Genomic DNA, 17,500 nt, shown 5'->3' with positions numbered 1-17,500 from the left:
GACTCCTTCTCTCCCTTTCTCACTCCTGACTCACCTCTCTCCTTCACTCCCCTGACCCCCCTGACTCCCTTCTCTCCCTGTCGCTCCTTCACCTCTCACTCCCTGACTCCCCTTCTCTCCCTGTCGCTCCTTCACCTCTCACTCCCTGACTCCCCTCTCCCTGTCTTCTCCCTCCCCTTCTCTCCCTGTCGCTCCTTCACCTCTCTCACTCCCTGACTCCTCTCCCTGTCACCTCTCACTCCCTGACTCCCCTTCTCTCCCTGTCGCTCCTTCACCTCTCACTCCCTGACTCCCCTTCTCTCCCTGTCGCTCCTTCACCTCTCACTCCCTGACTCCCCTTCTCTCCCTGTCACTCCTTCACCTCTCACTCCCTGACTCCCCTTCTCTCCCTGTCGCTCCTTCACCTCTCACTCCCTGACTCCCCTTCTCTCCCTGTCACTCCTTCACCTCTCACTCCCTGACTCCCCTTCTCTCCCTGTCGCTCCTTCACCTCTCACTCCCTGACTCCCCTTCTCTCCCTGTCGCTCCTTCACCTCTCACTCCCTGACTCCCCTTCTCTCCCTGTCGCTCCTTCACCTCTCACTCCCTGACTCCCCTTCTCTCCCTGTCGCTCCTTCACCTCTCACTCCCTGACTCCCCTTCTCTCCCTGTCGCTCCTTCACCTCTCACTCCCTGACTCCCCTTCTCTCCCTGTCGCTCCTTCACCTCTCACTCCCTGACTCCCCTTCTCTCCCTGTCGCTCCTTCACCTCTCACTCCCTGACTCCCCTTCTCTCCCTGTCGCTCCTTCACCTCTCACTCCCTGACTCCCCTTCTCTCCCTGTCGCTCCTTCACCTCTCCCTCCCTGCATCTCTGTCTATCTGTCTGCTGTGGGAGTGGGAGGCTGGCATCCAGAGGGAAGGGTAAAACTGTATTAAGGGATGACAACACGCTCTGTAAAGATGAACGGAGGCATCCACATTTTAATCCTAGTTTAGAGGGAGAAAATAATCAAACCGGAGGAAGAGATTTCACTGGCGCAGGAGGAAGCATGTTGTGCTGATTTAAATGTTTACATAGATTAGGAAAGTGAGAAAAAAAAAGTTATTCAACAATCATAGCTGGAAGGTTCAAATGCATTTTTATTGCAGCTAATGCGGTCACAAATAGCCTATGGGATAGGAGTAAAGTGAGCAATGGCCAGGGGTAGGGACAGTAAGCTTCCCACTCCCCTGCAGACAGGACAGCCCAGGGCAAGAGAAAATGGTGTGTGTGTGTGTGCTTGTGTGTGTGTGTGTCTATATTTCTATGCATACTTCTATCTCTCTCTCTAAACATGCGGGCTCCATTTCTCAGGCCTGGCCAGGCTGGTCTTAGTGTCCGGATCACATTTCATATAAAAGCTGTGTGTCCTTCATACCATGTCCAAATAGCGTATGCCCTGTCATATGGCACCCGCACCCACACACACACACACACACACACACACACACACACACACACACACACACACACACACACACACACACACACACACACACACACACACACACACACACACACACACACACACACACACACACACACACACACACACACACACACACACACACACACACACACTGGTTCACCCACTGACACACACACCCACACAAACTGCCTGACCTCTAATGTACTGTATTGCACACATACCAGCATAACCAACACGTCCAACAGACACCACCCCACCACACCTAAATATACCAACACAGCATGAAACGTATCCCAGCCATACACATGGGCATGTGGGATGCCTTATAACACCCTGCTCTCATGAAACCCTTATTGAAAGAACTGGACATGTGTAAGGACTGACCTGAAGGATAAAGGTTGAACTCATGACCAAGTTGTATAGGTGTCCGAGAGGGAGTATGATGACAGGACATGACCAGGCTAAGAGAGGACAGAAGGGCATGCCCCAGGATCACCTTACTGCACATGCTGCATACTGCCTACATCCATCAAGCTGGCATTAGAATGTGAGAGGTGCTTTGGTTAGATGCCATCGTCTCAGCAAGGATCTCCGCCCTCTTTTCTACCAGTGACTTTTGAACCCAGGGAGGGGGCAGAGACAGAAGAGGAAGCAAGACATCTGCCTGGCTCCTTTTATCTGGTTCATATAGAGGCAATTAAATAAGCAGACCATATCCAGCTGCTATGGCATTGGTGCCTATGGGAGAGCTTCCCCTTAAGCAGAAAAATGTTTTCTATGGTAATTGGCCTGAGTAAGACATCTTTATTTATCCACCATCTTTGGAAGCTTTATGACTTTATCAGTGGAGGCTCCTCAGAGGAGAATGGGGAGGACCATCCTCGCCAGTGAATTACATAAAAATAAAAATTGTGAAACATTATAAAAGTTATCATTTTTAGATAAAAATATACAAAATATATTCACGTCACCAAATAATTGATTAGAACACACTGTTTTGCAAATAAGGTGTACAGTATCCTCAACAGCACTCTGTAGAGTAGCACCATGGGGTAGCCGAAGGACAGAGCTTCTGTCCTCCTCTGGACACAATGACTTCAATACAAAACCTAGGAGGCTCATGGTTCTCTCCCCCTTCCATAGACTTCCATAGGCACAGTAATTATGACAACGTCCGGAGGACGTCCTCCAACCTATCAGAGCTCTTGCAGCATGAACTGACATGTTGTCCACCCAATCAAAGGATCAGAAAATTAATCTAGTACTGAAAGTGTAAGCTACAACTAGCTAGCACTGCAGTACATAAAATGTGATGAGTAGATGACTCAAAGAGAGAGAAAACAGTTTTGAACAAATCCATTTCTTCAAACATGAAGGAGAAGCAAGAGAGAGAGCTAGCTATATTTTGTTATATCTTTTTCACTTTCACATATGCTGTAATAGAAATAAGGCCATGCTCATAAAAAAAAACATCACCAACTGCCACTGGACTCTATAGTGTCTAGCTGTACCACCCCACTATCACACACTGTACAAAGGTAAAGAACTCCTGCTAATGTCTGCCTTCCACATACACGGCCATGTGGATCTAACACACACACATCCTCCCAGCTCCTCTCCAACTCCCTCCGGTTTCCTTTTCAACACAACCCTGGAAAAATGGCCCAAAAAACGACAAACTTATTTCACTGCCATTTCTCCGTTGCTTTTTTTCCTCTCCCTTGATAAGCCCTGATCTCTTTCATTTTCTCTGCCTCCCTCCCTCTCTCTATTTCTTTTAATTCACCAGCTAAGCACCCTCAGGTCAGCTGCATTATCAGAAATTAGCTTTCATTTTCCTTTTTGGCGTTTCTGTTGTTTTTTCTTTCCCCTTACTCCGTTAAGGCGAGATGACAGAGGCCCTGGCTGCAAGGCCAGCTAACCGGTCTGAACTGGTTCTGGGCATAGAAGAGTGGTAGGGGGGGGGGGGACAGTGGCATTCCCTTTGGCCAAAAGGGAACCTGGAAGCATTTGATGTGTAGTCAGGTACAGTCAGGGAAAAGGAGGGAGGGAGAAAAAGAAGAGGTAGAAGGAATAAAGAGAAAGGAAGAAATCGAGTGTGAAAGGAAAAGCAAGTGAGAACAAGAGAGAGTGAAAGAAAGGAGAGTGAGAGAAAGGAGAGTGAGAGAAAGGAGAGTGAGAGAAAGGACTAGAGGGGAGAGCAAGCAGCCCTAGCCCCAGCACACAGTCTATGACACCCGTCTCATCAAACAGTTGGCTCTCTGCCAAGTTCATCTGTTAATGGACAACCAGCATCAGACATCAGCCATAGTCCCTCCCCCTCTCTCCCCCCTCTCTCAGTGTGTGCATTCGGGGAAGGGGGGCACTCCTTGCCCAAAGCCCTTCTATTAGTCTGTCTGTCTGCTATGCCTACCCAGTGGCCTCTAGAGCCCCCTTTCCTTGCTTCACTATAGGGGCAGAATTGTGGCTGCATGGGGGCTTCCATGGGGCCCACACAACCACTCTCTCTCTCTATTGGCCCCTTCGCTCTCTCTTCTACTCTTGGCATATCAAATATAGATGTGTGTTGGACCAGGATGACTTGAACTGTGGCACAGGTGTCCCCTCCCTCTCTTCTAACCAGTCAACTTCACCATACCAGAGAGACAGTTGTTCGTGCTAGCACACAGCGTGTTGAGACATATTCGCCTCGGCAAAGAACGGCCAGGAAGAATGAACGAGGGGAAGAAAGGGGGTGGAGAGAGAAAAGAGGTGGAGGTTTAACATGTATTTCAGTTCTTACAGGCAATGCGAGAGAAAAGTGGCTTGCCTTTTCATGTCCTTTTTGTCAGGCAAGCATTCAAGGCATTACAGATTATTTTCATGCTTCAACATTCAGCCAGGTATTAAATACGTGATGCTTAAGACGTTGAAACACGCAGGGAGAATATACTAATATACTGGCGAGTGTCTGTTTATTTTCCCCGACGAGGCTCCAAATTTGACATACAGTGGTGACGGACACTACATCTGGAACTGGGGAAAAGCAGCACATTTAAAGTGGAGCAGTGTGGCAACTCTCTCTCCTTTCTTCCCTTCTTTTCTCTCCCCCTTTTCTCTCTCTCTCCTCTATCATTCTCACCCCTCTCTTCTCCTCCCGCTCGACCACACACTGCTGTTCCTCTCCTCTACTACCACCTCATTATCACATTCCCTTACACACACACACACACACACACACACACACACACACACACACACACACACACACACACACACACACACACACACACACACACACACACACACACACACACACACACACACACACACACACACACACACACACACACACACACACACACCACCCACACACCCCTAAAACCCTTCCGACATTTCACTGTTTCTTTACCCATTTTGAAATAATAAATTATCCATTAGATTTCATCATATCTTACTGAGGCAATTACATCAAGAAAATGATAGCGCGTGTGGGATCAATTATGCATGCCCTTGGCCAAAGACCAGAGACAGGGAAGTGAAAGAGGGCAGATCCACTACCGAGCACACACACACACACACACACACTAAGCCCTACCCCTGGCTTGCTAGCTCACTTCAAAGTTGTTAATATTCATCTGGGAAACTGTATCCAAAACACAAATAAATTATTAAGTACATGAACTTTTTAGGCAGTAAGATTAACTGATGGGGATCTGTGAGATCCACCGTCTTTGTGTGTGTGTGTGTGTGTGTGTGTGTGTGTGTGTGTGTGTGTGTGTGTGTGTGTGTGTGTGTGTGTGTGTGTGTGTGTGTGTGTGTGTGTGTGTGTGTGTGTGTGTGTGTGTGTGTGTGTGTGTGTGTGTGTGTGTGTGTGTGTGTGTGTGTGTTTTTAGGGCTAAAAGAGACTTCAGGAAACAGGCCTTCTAAATCCCACTGGAGACAAGAACCCCCACCATACCCAGGCAGACACACCACTTCCACCCCTCCCTCTCTCCCTTCAATGTGTCCATTAGACTGTCGTTCACATCGTTCCTCATTTCTCCCCGCTTAACAATTCTGTTTCATCACAATGTGTACACAAACTGGAACGAAGGAAGAGGAAAAACAACAAGGGAAAAAAACAGCAAGGAACCAAAAGGGAAAAAGATGACCCCTTGTTCTTGTTTTGTTTGTTGTTGGTTGTTTTCATCTTTTTTTTTCATTATTTTGCTTAAATGTCTAGGCTCATTATTACCCACAAATGTATTTATTTGATTGACTTCTCTCTTTCTTTCTTGTCCTAATCTGCCTCTCTCTCTCTCTCCTTCCCCCTCTCCCCTCTGTCTCCACTGTTTCAGCCACCCACTGGGGAGGGAAAGCAGCTATGTTGGCATGCCTCTGTATGTGTGTGTGTGTGTGTGTGTGTGTGTGTGTGTGTGTGTGTGTGTGTGTGTGTGTGTGTGTGTGTGTGTGTGTGTGTGTGTGTGTGTGTGTGTGTGTGTGTGTGTGTGTGTGTGTGTGTGTGTGTGTGTGTGTGTGTGTGTGTCTGGGGCAAATCAAGAGTCTGTTTTTCAGACCATATTTGCATGTGGGACTAACCACATCCCAGTGCTGAACAGTAGAGGCTGGTGGGAGGAGCTATAGGAGGACAGGCTCATTGTAATACCTGGAATGGAGTAAATAGAACGGAGGTTTCCATATGTCTGATGTGTTTGATACCTTTCCATTCATTCCATTCCACCCATTATAATGAGCCTGTCCTACTATAGCTCCTCCCACCAGCCCCCTCTGGTGCTGAATGATGCAATTCATTTTCCCTTCTACCCATTTCCCCATGTTAACAGAGAAACTCACTTAGCAAGACAAATCGCTCTCTTCAAAATGGCACCACATTCAAATCAGAGCTCTGAGGAGGAGAGGTGGAGAGGAGGGGGGTTAACATCTGTTTCCTCAAGGAGAGTGGAGAGAGAACGAGAGAGGGCGAGAGGGGTAAAGAGGAGAGAGAGAGAGGGACTGAAAATGAGGGAGGGGAAGAGGAGTGACAGGCATGCCAACACCATTACACCACAAGTTCCTGAAACACACACAGTTTGGTAGAGGTTCAGTATGTGTGTTTGCGTGCGTGTGTGTTTGCGTGTGTGTGTGTTTTTGCGTGTGTGTGTGTGTTTGCGTGTGTGTGTGCATATGTGTGTTTGCGTATGTGTGTTTGCTTATGTGTGTTTGCGTGTGTGTGTACGTGTGTGTGTTTGCGTGTGTGTGTGTGTGTGTGTGTGTGTGTGTGTGTGTGTGTGTGTGTGTGTGTGTGTGTGTGTGTGTGTGTGTGTGTGTGTGTGTGTGTGTGTGTGTGTGTGTGTGTGTGTGTGTGTGTGTGTGTGTGTGTGTGTGTGTGTGTGTGTGTGAAAACCCCATGCAGTAATGAGGGAGTGGCGAGTCATCATGTAAATTAAATATGTCCAATCTCCCACTGAACTCTCAATCTTCACACACAAAACGCCACTTTCATTTACATCAGCAATTTAGGCCAAACCCCCCCGACAGAAAAACACTACAACCATACAAGTTATTTACACCCTGCAGTTCCTTACTCTCTAACACACTACCCCAACCGATCCTGCAAATGTACATACACACACACACATATATATACATGCACATAAGGTCTGACAGGCCGTGCTGATGTGTTCAGAAGGCACATGGTATTAGGCCAATCAAAAATGCAAAACAATTGGCAATTACTGAGAGGACCTAATGGTCATTAGAATTTACAACTAGGTAATGAACTAAAGTCTACCCACACCATGCATATTCATAAAGCAATTTGGGCTTTGAAGATTAAAGAAGTGCTTAAAATTCAAATGAGCCTGAGCAGATTATCAGTAAGATTCAGTCAGGGGGTAGGAGCTTTTGTCTGTCTGTGTGTGTGTGTGTGTGTGTGTGTGTGTGTGTGTGTGTGTGTGTGTGTGTGTGTGTGTGTGTGTGTGTGTGTGTGTGTGTGTGTGTGTGTGTGTGTGTGTGTGTGTGTGTGTGTGTGTGTGTGTGTGTGTGTGTGTGTGTGTGTGTGTGTGTGTGTGCTTGCAGACACGCATCTTTTCATGTAAGTGCAATTTTCTTAGAGTGTTAACATGGACAGTAAAGTGTATTCATCTATATGCAGTGGCATGACAGACAAACAATGGAATAATTAGTATTGCTAAACACACACACACACACACACACACACACACACACACACACACACACACACACACACACACACACACACACACACACACACACACACACACCTGGCTAAAGAGGCTATGATAAAGGGCAAGCACACACAAGTGTATAAATTTATACCAGTTTAAACCAAAAAGTGAATAAAACCCAATATTAATCCTAACAAATCCACCAGTACAAGTTCAATGAGAAAGAGGATCAGACTTTGTGATGTAACTGGGTGGAAAATCCACTGGAGATCTCGTCTTGTGTGTGTTTGGGCAGTTCTTCTCTGGTCACTAAAAATAGTGCCATTAATCGATTGTCAGAGATAGGCCAGTAGTTGTGACACGTAGTCTTGCCAGGGGTGATGGGTGAGAGGGCATTATTCTCCTGGTGGGACTATACCTTGTCCTTCCTTAAAGATAGAAGCAGAACAGCCAACACACTACTGACATCTGACAAGAATTATGCTTACAGAACACACACAAAAAATACAGAAACACAGACAGATTGTCACACATGCAACCCGACATACATACAAATGACAACTGTAAAAACCTTAAGTGTGTGTGTGTTCCCCTGCACCACAATGATGCTCTTCTGTGGTAGTAAAGCCAAATGACGAACATGAAACCCCAGTCAGGAGCCAGCCTCTCCCCACACACACACACACACACACACACACACACACACACACACACACACACACACACACACACACACACACACACACACACACACACACACACACACACACACACACACACACACACACACACACACACACACACACACACACACACACACAGTGCCAACTCTGCCCTGGCACAGTCTGCCAGGGGATGTCCTACAGCTACATTGCCAACTCACACACCCTTTCATGTTCAACCGCGCCCCAATGGGGCTCACACGCGCACACGCGCACACACACGCACACACGCAAACAAACACACACACACACACACACACACACACACACACACACACACACACACACACACACACACACACACACACACACACACACACACACACACACACACACACACACACTGGTAGAATAATACACTAAGAGAACACAAACACATATACACATGTCCAGCTCACACACAGAGAGTGTATACATAAACTCACACATATGCAAATATGCTGAATTGAGCCGGCCTCTTCGACTTTGTATATAAAACAGCAGTGTGTAATTCACTGGGATATATAAATAAGCTTTGTAGTGTATAAACAGTTTTATAGACAAGCTTTGCACAACTTCTGACATCATTAGAGAGCTAGGCTAGGACCACACTGTCATGGGCTGATGTAGTGGATACACACACACCACATATGGTATCAAAACGAGTCATCAAAACAGTAGCTTTCTGTTTTCTACAATTCAGAAAAGTAAACATAAATCAATCACTGACAAAGAAAAAAACAAACATAAGCTATTAACAATATTCCGCCATAGTGCATAGTGCCTGACAACTCCAATACAAAATCAGATAATAAGGTATGTCACTGTATCGATTTGGTTAATGATATCAAATAGGCTTCAATCCACATCCTGATGTAACTAAACTAAATCCAAACCAAAGGTGGGGCAATGGTTTGTCTGTGCCACATAGGGCAAAGGACAAATCATCAATCAATCAAAAACAAATCGAATAATAGTAACAAGTAAAACAATTATTTTTAAAATTCAGATGACATCTACTGTAGATCTGTCATTTTTAATATCAGTCAAAATCAACGAACGTGAAAACCTGTCTAAAATGTGTCATAAAATATCAAGAATAACACACACACCATCGCCATGCCATCAAAATATGCCATGCAGAACATTCAGTCCAGGGTCCTTTAATCTTCTAATGTAATGGAAGTTAAAAGACAGAAATATTCTCAGTGTTTTGCTTATGCCATGGTAAGTTCAGTGTTTATCTCCAGCCAAAGTGTATAGAAGACGTTTTCCTTGGCTGATCATCCACTCTCTCAATGTTACAACTGCTCTATTCGAGGTGCGATAAATGACCTTCCACACACCTCCTTCAACCCAATCCTTACAGAGGGGCCTACGAAAGACAAGCAGAGAAACGCGCCTGCTAGACCAGCATAAGAGTATATTTCCACACACCCTCCCAGCAAAACCAAATGACTCTTTGATGATCCCTGGTGTCGTGACAGACAGTGGCGTATGAAGTGGTGGGGGATTTAGACAGCGAGAGACAACGGGGTAATGGTAGGGAGATTCTGATGCTTTGTTCTCACACAGACACACACACTCACTCACTAGTTCAGCATGGTGTTTTGGCATTAGAGACTGCAGCTGGCTCGTATGCACACGCGCACGCACACACACACGCGCACGTACGCACGCACGTACGCACACACACACACACATATGACACATGCACTCACACAAGCACTCACACAAGCACACAATGTAATTGATTCCATACCTCGATTTGCATTGACTTTTAACACTATTGCAAAGATAGAGTGAAGTGGATAGATAGATAGATAGATAGATAGATAGATAGATAGATAGATAGATAGATAGATAGATAGATAGATAGATAGATAGATAGATAGATAGATAGATAGATAGATAGATAGAGAGAGAGAGAGAGAGAGAGAGAGAGAGAGAGAGAGAGAGAGAGAGAGAGAGAGAGAGAGAGAGAGAGAGAGAGAGAGAGAGAGAGAGAGAGAGAGAGAGAGAGAGAGAGAGAGAGAGAGAGAGAGAGAGATAGGCATAGAAAGAGAGGATAAGCAAAAGAGAAAAGCATCAAATATGATTAAAAAGATATAGAGAAAGTGTTTGAGAGAGAAGAAGAGTGGGAGAGAGAGAGCTCTGAAATTAAAGCAAAAGATAAAGGTTCATTTAACAAACACTAGCAGTGCTAGCAGTGCAGGCTAATAGCCTGATCTACCACACCGCAACAGCAATCATGTCATAGCCCGGCTTTAGCTTAGCCGTAGCATCAACAGCACAAAGTATGCAGAGACTCCAGACCATATAGTGTACATTGGAATATACAGAGCCAGAGAAAGTCATGGGGACAGAGATATCTTCGTAACAACAAGGCTCAAGTGCTTTGTATACCACATTGTGATGGGGTTAGTGGAAGAATAATATATTTCAGTGTTGCACAATCATTCATGCTTTTTTTACCATGACTTTACACATGGCACAATCAGTTTAGTGCTGTGTTAGTACTCACAGAACACACAGTGTAGCATCAATAGACTAAAGAGCGTAAGAGATCCCAACCTAATGTGGTTGTAGTAAAATCAAGGACAACAATCCACATGGAACACACACACACACACTCCCTGACAGGTACTGCCTTCTGTCTTTTCAAACAGAGCTGTTTGATATGTAAATATGGGTATTACACCAGGAGAGCAATGCTCCATATTTTCCTAAGGTACATACCAATGACAAACTCCCCACTACCACACTTACCAATGCAATAATACACAGTAATAAATATTCATGGTGCAGAAACAATACAAAAACAACTCTATACAAATCTGTTACTGACATTGCTTTGTGTAAAACAAAGAATTACAAAAATGATTATTAACAATTACAATAAAAATGGATTAATATAATAATAGTAATAATTTTTAAAATATAAAACAGAAATAATTCACACCAAATGATTCCAAAAACATAACACTCATTTTTAATACCATTGACCCCACCAGACGTGTCTCACCCATTACATTAAGATGTAAATAATAACCCCGTTTAGCTGCTGGCTGAGACCGTGTGTGTGTGTGTGTGTGTGTGTGTGTGTGTGTGTGTGTGTGTGTGTGTGTGTGTGTGTGTGTGTGTGTGTGTGTGTGTGTGTGTGTGTGTGTGTGTGTGTGTGTGTGTGTGTGTGTGTGTGTGTGTGTGTGTGCGTGCGTGTGTGCGTGCGTGCGTGCGTGCGTGCGTGCGTGCGTGCGTGCGTGCGTGTGTGTTTAAATGGCAGGGATCATTTGTGCTAAATGGCAGCAACATCTTATCTTAAAAACAAAATGGCTAAGCAGACACACACACAAGAGTCGAGACACGACCCTGATTAGCATTGCCGATCCGTTAAGAATGAACTAAAGAAGGCAATGAGCTGGGGAACCAGGTAAGACCGACACATGCATGAGCAAGCGCAAGCACACACACACACATTTCTACGCCCCACGTACCACCGAAATGGGCCTGTCTGGAGTCTATTCCATACCAAAATCCAGAAGCCAATCACAAAACCAATATTAAAGGATCAAAGGTCAGATCTAAATTATTGTTGATGAGGATGATCCAGGCCAGACTCATTTCCTAAAACCTGGATATCTAGCATGATGAGAAGAGATGGACTAAAACAGAGACAGTCACTACCCTGCATTTCTATACAACACACGCACTTGAACACTCAAACACACATATATGAGACAGGCAAGATGAAAACTGTAAAATAATATCTAGAGGAACTGTAATTATGGCCACCTTGAAATCCGCCCTTTAACTCTCTATATTCCCAAGCCTTTCTGCCGTTGTTTACAAGCAGAGTGATTAACAGTCTTGTTTTGTTGCTCGCATCCATCCTACTAGTTCATCCTTTCCCAGGCCTTATTTAGTGCTGCCAGTCAACCACTGAAAGAGAAGCCTAATTGAAATAGACAGAAAAACTACACTATAACAAATAATTAGTGGCGTTAAGATGCTTTAAATAAACGACTCTTCCTCGGCGAGCCATCATAACCGAGTGTACACTCCTCCGCTGTTATACTGCACAGAGTGAAAAAGAAAGAAAGAAAGACTAAGGGAGAAAGAGGAGGAGAGAGAGAGGTGGGAAAGAAATAGCAGACAGAGTGAGAGAGAGTTAGAGAAATGAGAAGGAAACAAGAGAGTAAGAAAGGAAATAGAGAAATGGAGAAATGGAGAGCGTAAGAATATGCAAGGCTTTGTTTACTGGTGTAAGATGTGGTGGGGAGAGACCACAGTGAGATCAGGAGACATCTGCTAGAGCCACATGAGAGAACTACAGCAGCATTTCTCACAGAGCCCCCAGACACACACCGTGCAAGCGGCACACACACACACTCCAGATGAGAGCCTCACAACAGAACACACAAACGGAAGCATACACACACACACACACACACACATGGAATGACACACACTATAAAGCTGTAGCCTATATGGGGAAACTGGAACACACATCCTGAAAAGGCATGAACACATATCCCAGAGAAACCGTGGACACACACACACACACACAGACAAAAACACATACATCACAGAATTTGTGTATGCCCTCTTACAGTCATATACACACTGCACAACCGTGTAATTATATAAAAATCTCTAAACCACTCCCTCCAACGCGCATTGTCACAAACACACACACATTGACCCATGTGCCAAACCTTTGTTTCCCTGCATGGTGGGTGGGTTGAGTCCGCAGCATTGCCAGCCAGTGCACCCACCCTGTGCCCCAATTTAGGCCATTGCAAAATGGCCACTAAGTCAAGGTTACCAGTGTCACTTTGCCATTGGGCTATATTTGATTACTGTGGAAAACCAACCTTCCCCCCATCCTCTCTCTGTCAAACTCAATGGATCTGAGGTCAACTGCTGTGCCAAGTTAACCGTTTCCCCTCTGCAGGCTGACACACACACACACACACACACATATGTATCCGTAAAGACACACACACATATTCACACACACCGCTAGAGAGCAGCAGCACTATGATGCATATGTGTCTCTAATTAAGAACTCCAGCCAGCAAGAACAAGGCGATATGAGACGGGGATGAGATAACAATCCATAAATCAAGTCATAAGATGCGTTTTAATTTGATCCTATTCTTCTGGGCTTCCCTGTGATGTTTCACAGTTGTGGTTAGCCGGAATAGACCCCGCCCCTAGCCTATCAGTCCTAGCCAATCAGATGGATCACTTAAACGAGGACCCAATCTGAGCCAATCATGGCAGTGGCATTCACACTGGGTCTCCTAGGACTGCAAATCCTATAGCGAGAGGGAACATTTCTGCCCAATATATGGCCTCTGCAGTACCCCGTCTATGCTTACACACACTACACGACACCCCCCGCCTCCCCAACATAAACACACAAGCCCACAAGGGCTATACATATTCAAACACGTGACTGCATATAATAGTGGTTTGTGACACACTTCAAAACTTAAACATGCGCCCATGCACGGCTAGCCTTATGACGCACACATGTTTCTGCACATTTACTCAAGTTCACCTACGCCAACAAGAGATACTGTATATGAATTTGAAACACAGCTCCTATTGTTTATGTAACGACAACATGTTGTGGGGAACGGTGGTTACCTGGGATGTGTTCCTGCTTGGGGCAGATCCCTCTGGGCAACGAGAAGCGGTCATCATCGGCCCCCGGCGTGGCTTGGACGCCCACCTCCACGGGGCGCGAGCGGAGTGAGGCCAGGAAGGGTGAGGGAGTGAGGGCCAGGCCTGGTGAGGGGAAGGGGGGCTTGTCCAGGCCCCTGGCCAGACAGGGTGGTCCATGACATCTCTTCCTCTTGTGCTCAATGAAGAGCAAGATGTCCCCCAGGGGGAAGGTGGCCTGGCACTGACCACAGGTCAACAGGTCATGCTCCGTCTCCACGGCAACCCGTAGTGTGCCCGTGCCATTCTCTGAACGGTCCGAGCGTTGTGAGCAGCGTTCCGACGAGAGCTCCTCCGAGACGATGGCAGACAGGGGCTCGGCTGTAAGCAGCAACGAAGGAGGGAGGGAGGGAGAAGGGAAATTAGAGGCGTAATGTTCAATTTAGCAGTATCAACAACCGTGCAAAACAACGATCACATGCTTTGACTTGTTCTCTCTCACAATTCTGCCAAAACTAGTAGTAGGCATCAGACTACACCCCCAGTAGTAGTAGTAGCAGTAGTAGTAGTAGTAGCAGTAGTAGTAGTAGCAGTAGCAGAGGCAGTAATGCCTGGGCGGTGTTGCAGAGAAAAGTGTGTGACTAACTTTTGGTGTGACTGGCATTTGACAGACAGCTCCACTTAACAACCTGTCAATTTCATACTATGACCACTTCTACTTTTACATCCATTGAAATTAGCACGACAATGACTAAGAAAGGCATCTAATCAAAGGCAGGCTTTATAATGGATGTGAAATATTATTTTGGGTTGTAGGGTGTGACAAATAAAGCCTTAGTTTGATAGATAACAAATTGGCATAATTGAATAACTGTTTTATAGACTGGTAGTAATCAAACGTGTAGCAGGAAAGAGACAGTTGTATACTTCAAAATCAAAAGGAAAAATGTTTAATGCTTTTTCAAATATCGTTTTCAAAAATGTGTTTTTCATATTCAAAACAGTATTGATAGGTGCGGAATAATCACATTACAATGTGTGATTGAATAATAGTTCATATAGGATCAAGCTTGTTTCTCTCAATTCATTATGGGGGATATTACAAATGTGTCCAACATATGAGTGTGCAGAAAAGACGAGCAGCCTGAGTGTTTCGAAATAAATAAAAACTCTCCTGGACTCTTTGCACGTGTGACTTACAGTTCCTATATAACCACTTTTACAGCCGGAAATCAGCCTTAAGGAACCGTTCAAGTAAATTCCTCGCCGTGGAAGCCGGGATTAACGCTTGACTCGTTTGAAAGTTGCCTTTTGTCACACGGGGAGTGTCAGTCTTGTTATACACGGACAGACGAGCTGTGTAAATGGGAGCTATTTCACCACAAAGGGAGGTTAGACAGGAGTCTACTATTACCACTAAGTAGCCTACTACTGAGCGGCCCGTCGTGTTTGAAATCTGTCGCTCTGAGGTGAGAGTAGCTTTCTTTTTAGCTTCCTAATGGTTAAGCATCTTGACCTTCTTTACTAAGCTGCCAATTTCACATTTTAATGAACTTAAAACCACTGAGAATCAAAAAATAGATTTCAATTTGTAGTGGCTGATGATTGGTAGGGATGTTTGATAAAATAGATAGGATCCTGTGAACTGAGGTTACATTTATTTCCGCCCAACCTAGAGCCAGATAGATAATAGATAGAGGGAGAGTGTGTGTGTATGAGACAGAGAGAGAGAGAGAGAGAGAGAGAGAGAGAGAGAGAGAGAGAGAGAGAGAGAGAGAGAGAGAGAGAGAGAGAGAGAGAGAGAGAGAGGGCGGAATGTGGGTTGGCTCCCACCGCGCGCAAGGAAATATCATTTGAACGAGCAATCCTACACGACATCTGCGAGCGAACAGGGGACATAGAGATAACATTGCGCGGTTACTACCCTTAATTTAACGTCAGGTCTACCACCAGAACAGCCGAGGTTATACAACAGCCCTAGGCATTAAATTCACTGGATAAAATCTAATGAAAGCAGACTAAGCCCTCACCTTAAACTTGAACTGAGAGTAGATTTTATAGAGTTGCATAACGCATTGTTGGTTTTAATTACAAAGGGATAAACACATATTTGAATGATATTATTTGATTGCATCTTTTTCTGCAGAGGCCTATGCAAAGTATTTAGCGCCATATTGTGCCGTCTACATTGAACTGCTTGACATGGAATTGAAGGAGACGAGAAACCTGGACATATGTACATATTCAAAACATGAATTGAATAATATCACTTCCACGAATACATGTCCGGCTCCTAAACCAATGGGATGCAATCAATATCAGATAAAAACTCAAATATTGGCTGCATCAGAGTAGGCGCCCTGAGATACATTACATTTTAGGCCTATTCCTATAATGTGTGGGATAAACATGATTTGTCACTAATTCAATTCGGCGTGGCAAATCAATAAAAAGAAGAAGAAAACTGTCGTGGAACAATTCTTTTCTAACTGGCTATAAGAAAAGCACGCTATGTAAGGCAGTACTACACATGAATTCATGCATTTGAAAGTTATTTCATTCTGCATGATATTAAAACAATGTCATTTCTGCACAGTGTGGAAAAAAACGGTGTGTTGTTTGATGCACAGCCCATAGGAATGAAAGGTGGCAAACAGTAGTAACATATCTCTTCTCCCACTTCTGTAAATTCCATTACATTTCAAGGGGTTTGATTAGCCTACCATTAACACTATTGATACCTTCCTTATCGGCAGGAAATATGAACAACTAATAGTCATTTTTTGTCCTAATACGAAATATGTGCTAAAAAAAACATTCAAACCTTAATTTAAAGCCATCATAGGCCTATATTTTATTTATATGGACAAGTTTTGTGATGATTTTTCACATTAAATAAATCTATTTTTTTATTGTAAAATATGATATTTTCGACCATTTCAAATAAAATAAAAAGGGTCTGAAGATTTTTTGATGTAGATTTTTGCGTTTAGGTAGTTTAACAAATTCTAGGACTACAGAATGTTGACATTTGTATTGAAATGTGTTCAACTTCCATACCTCTGTGGACAATAACTGTATTCGAAACTGGAGAGAAAAGAGGAGGGGAAACGGTGCCGTATAAAATCCCCTTATGCATTTCCCTGCATTCTAAACATATCCTCAAATATGTAGATTGAGGTGGCGGTGAAATTGATCAGGTTCAAGTTCACGTCCAGTTTCTGATCGTTGTCTGCCTCCTAGCGACGGGATTCCGACACGAACAAAAGCCTGCCGATGCAGCTGGGCAGTATGCCCTGGCTACACTGAAACACAGAGATATGGCTAAAGCCACTCGACTTCATGCGGAAACCGAATAATGCCACACGATACGATACAATGTTACAACAACGTGGATCTAGGGCATGTTATCGCATATAACACCATTCGAGCTCTACTGAAGGGACGATTGCAGGACATATACACGGTGTGGCAACAACGGGTATTGGACATGCTACCTTAGTGATCCTCTTGTTACAAAAGCATATTTA

At 44.6% G+C, this 17,500-nt stretch overlaps 1 protein-coding gene across 1 annotated transcript in view; it reads right to left on the bottom strand.

Moving 5' to 3' along the window:
- bcl11aa (BAF chromatin remodeling complex subunit BCL11A a) overlaps nucleotides 1-17,500 on the bottom strand; it is a 50,647-nt gene that overhangs the window by 31,715 nt on the left and 1,432 nt on the right. Inside the window, exon 2 of the mRNA XM_046358673.1 lies at nucleotides 13,956-14,351. Coding sequence (XP_046214629.1) covers nucleotides 13,956-14,351 — 396 coding nt within the window. The remainder of the gene's footprint in view (nucleotides 1-13,955; nucleotides 14,352-17,500) is intronic.

The sequence above is a fragment of the Oncorhynchus gorbuscha genome, linkage group LG08, assembly GCF_021184085.1.
Source record: "Oncorhynchus gorbuscha isolate QuinsamMale2020 ecotype Even-year linkage group LG08, OgorEven_v1.0, whole genome shotgun sequence".
NCBI lineage: Eukaryota > Metazoa > Chordata > Actinopteri > Salmoniformes > Salmonidae > Oncorhynchus > Oncorhynchus gorbuscha.
Note: the sequence above shows the minus strand (reverse complement) of the source record. Positions and strands in the feature narration are given on the sequence as shown.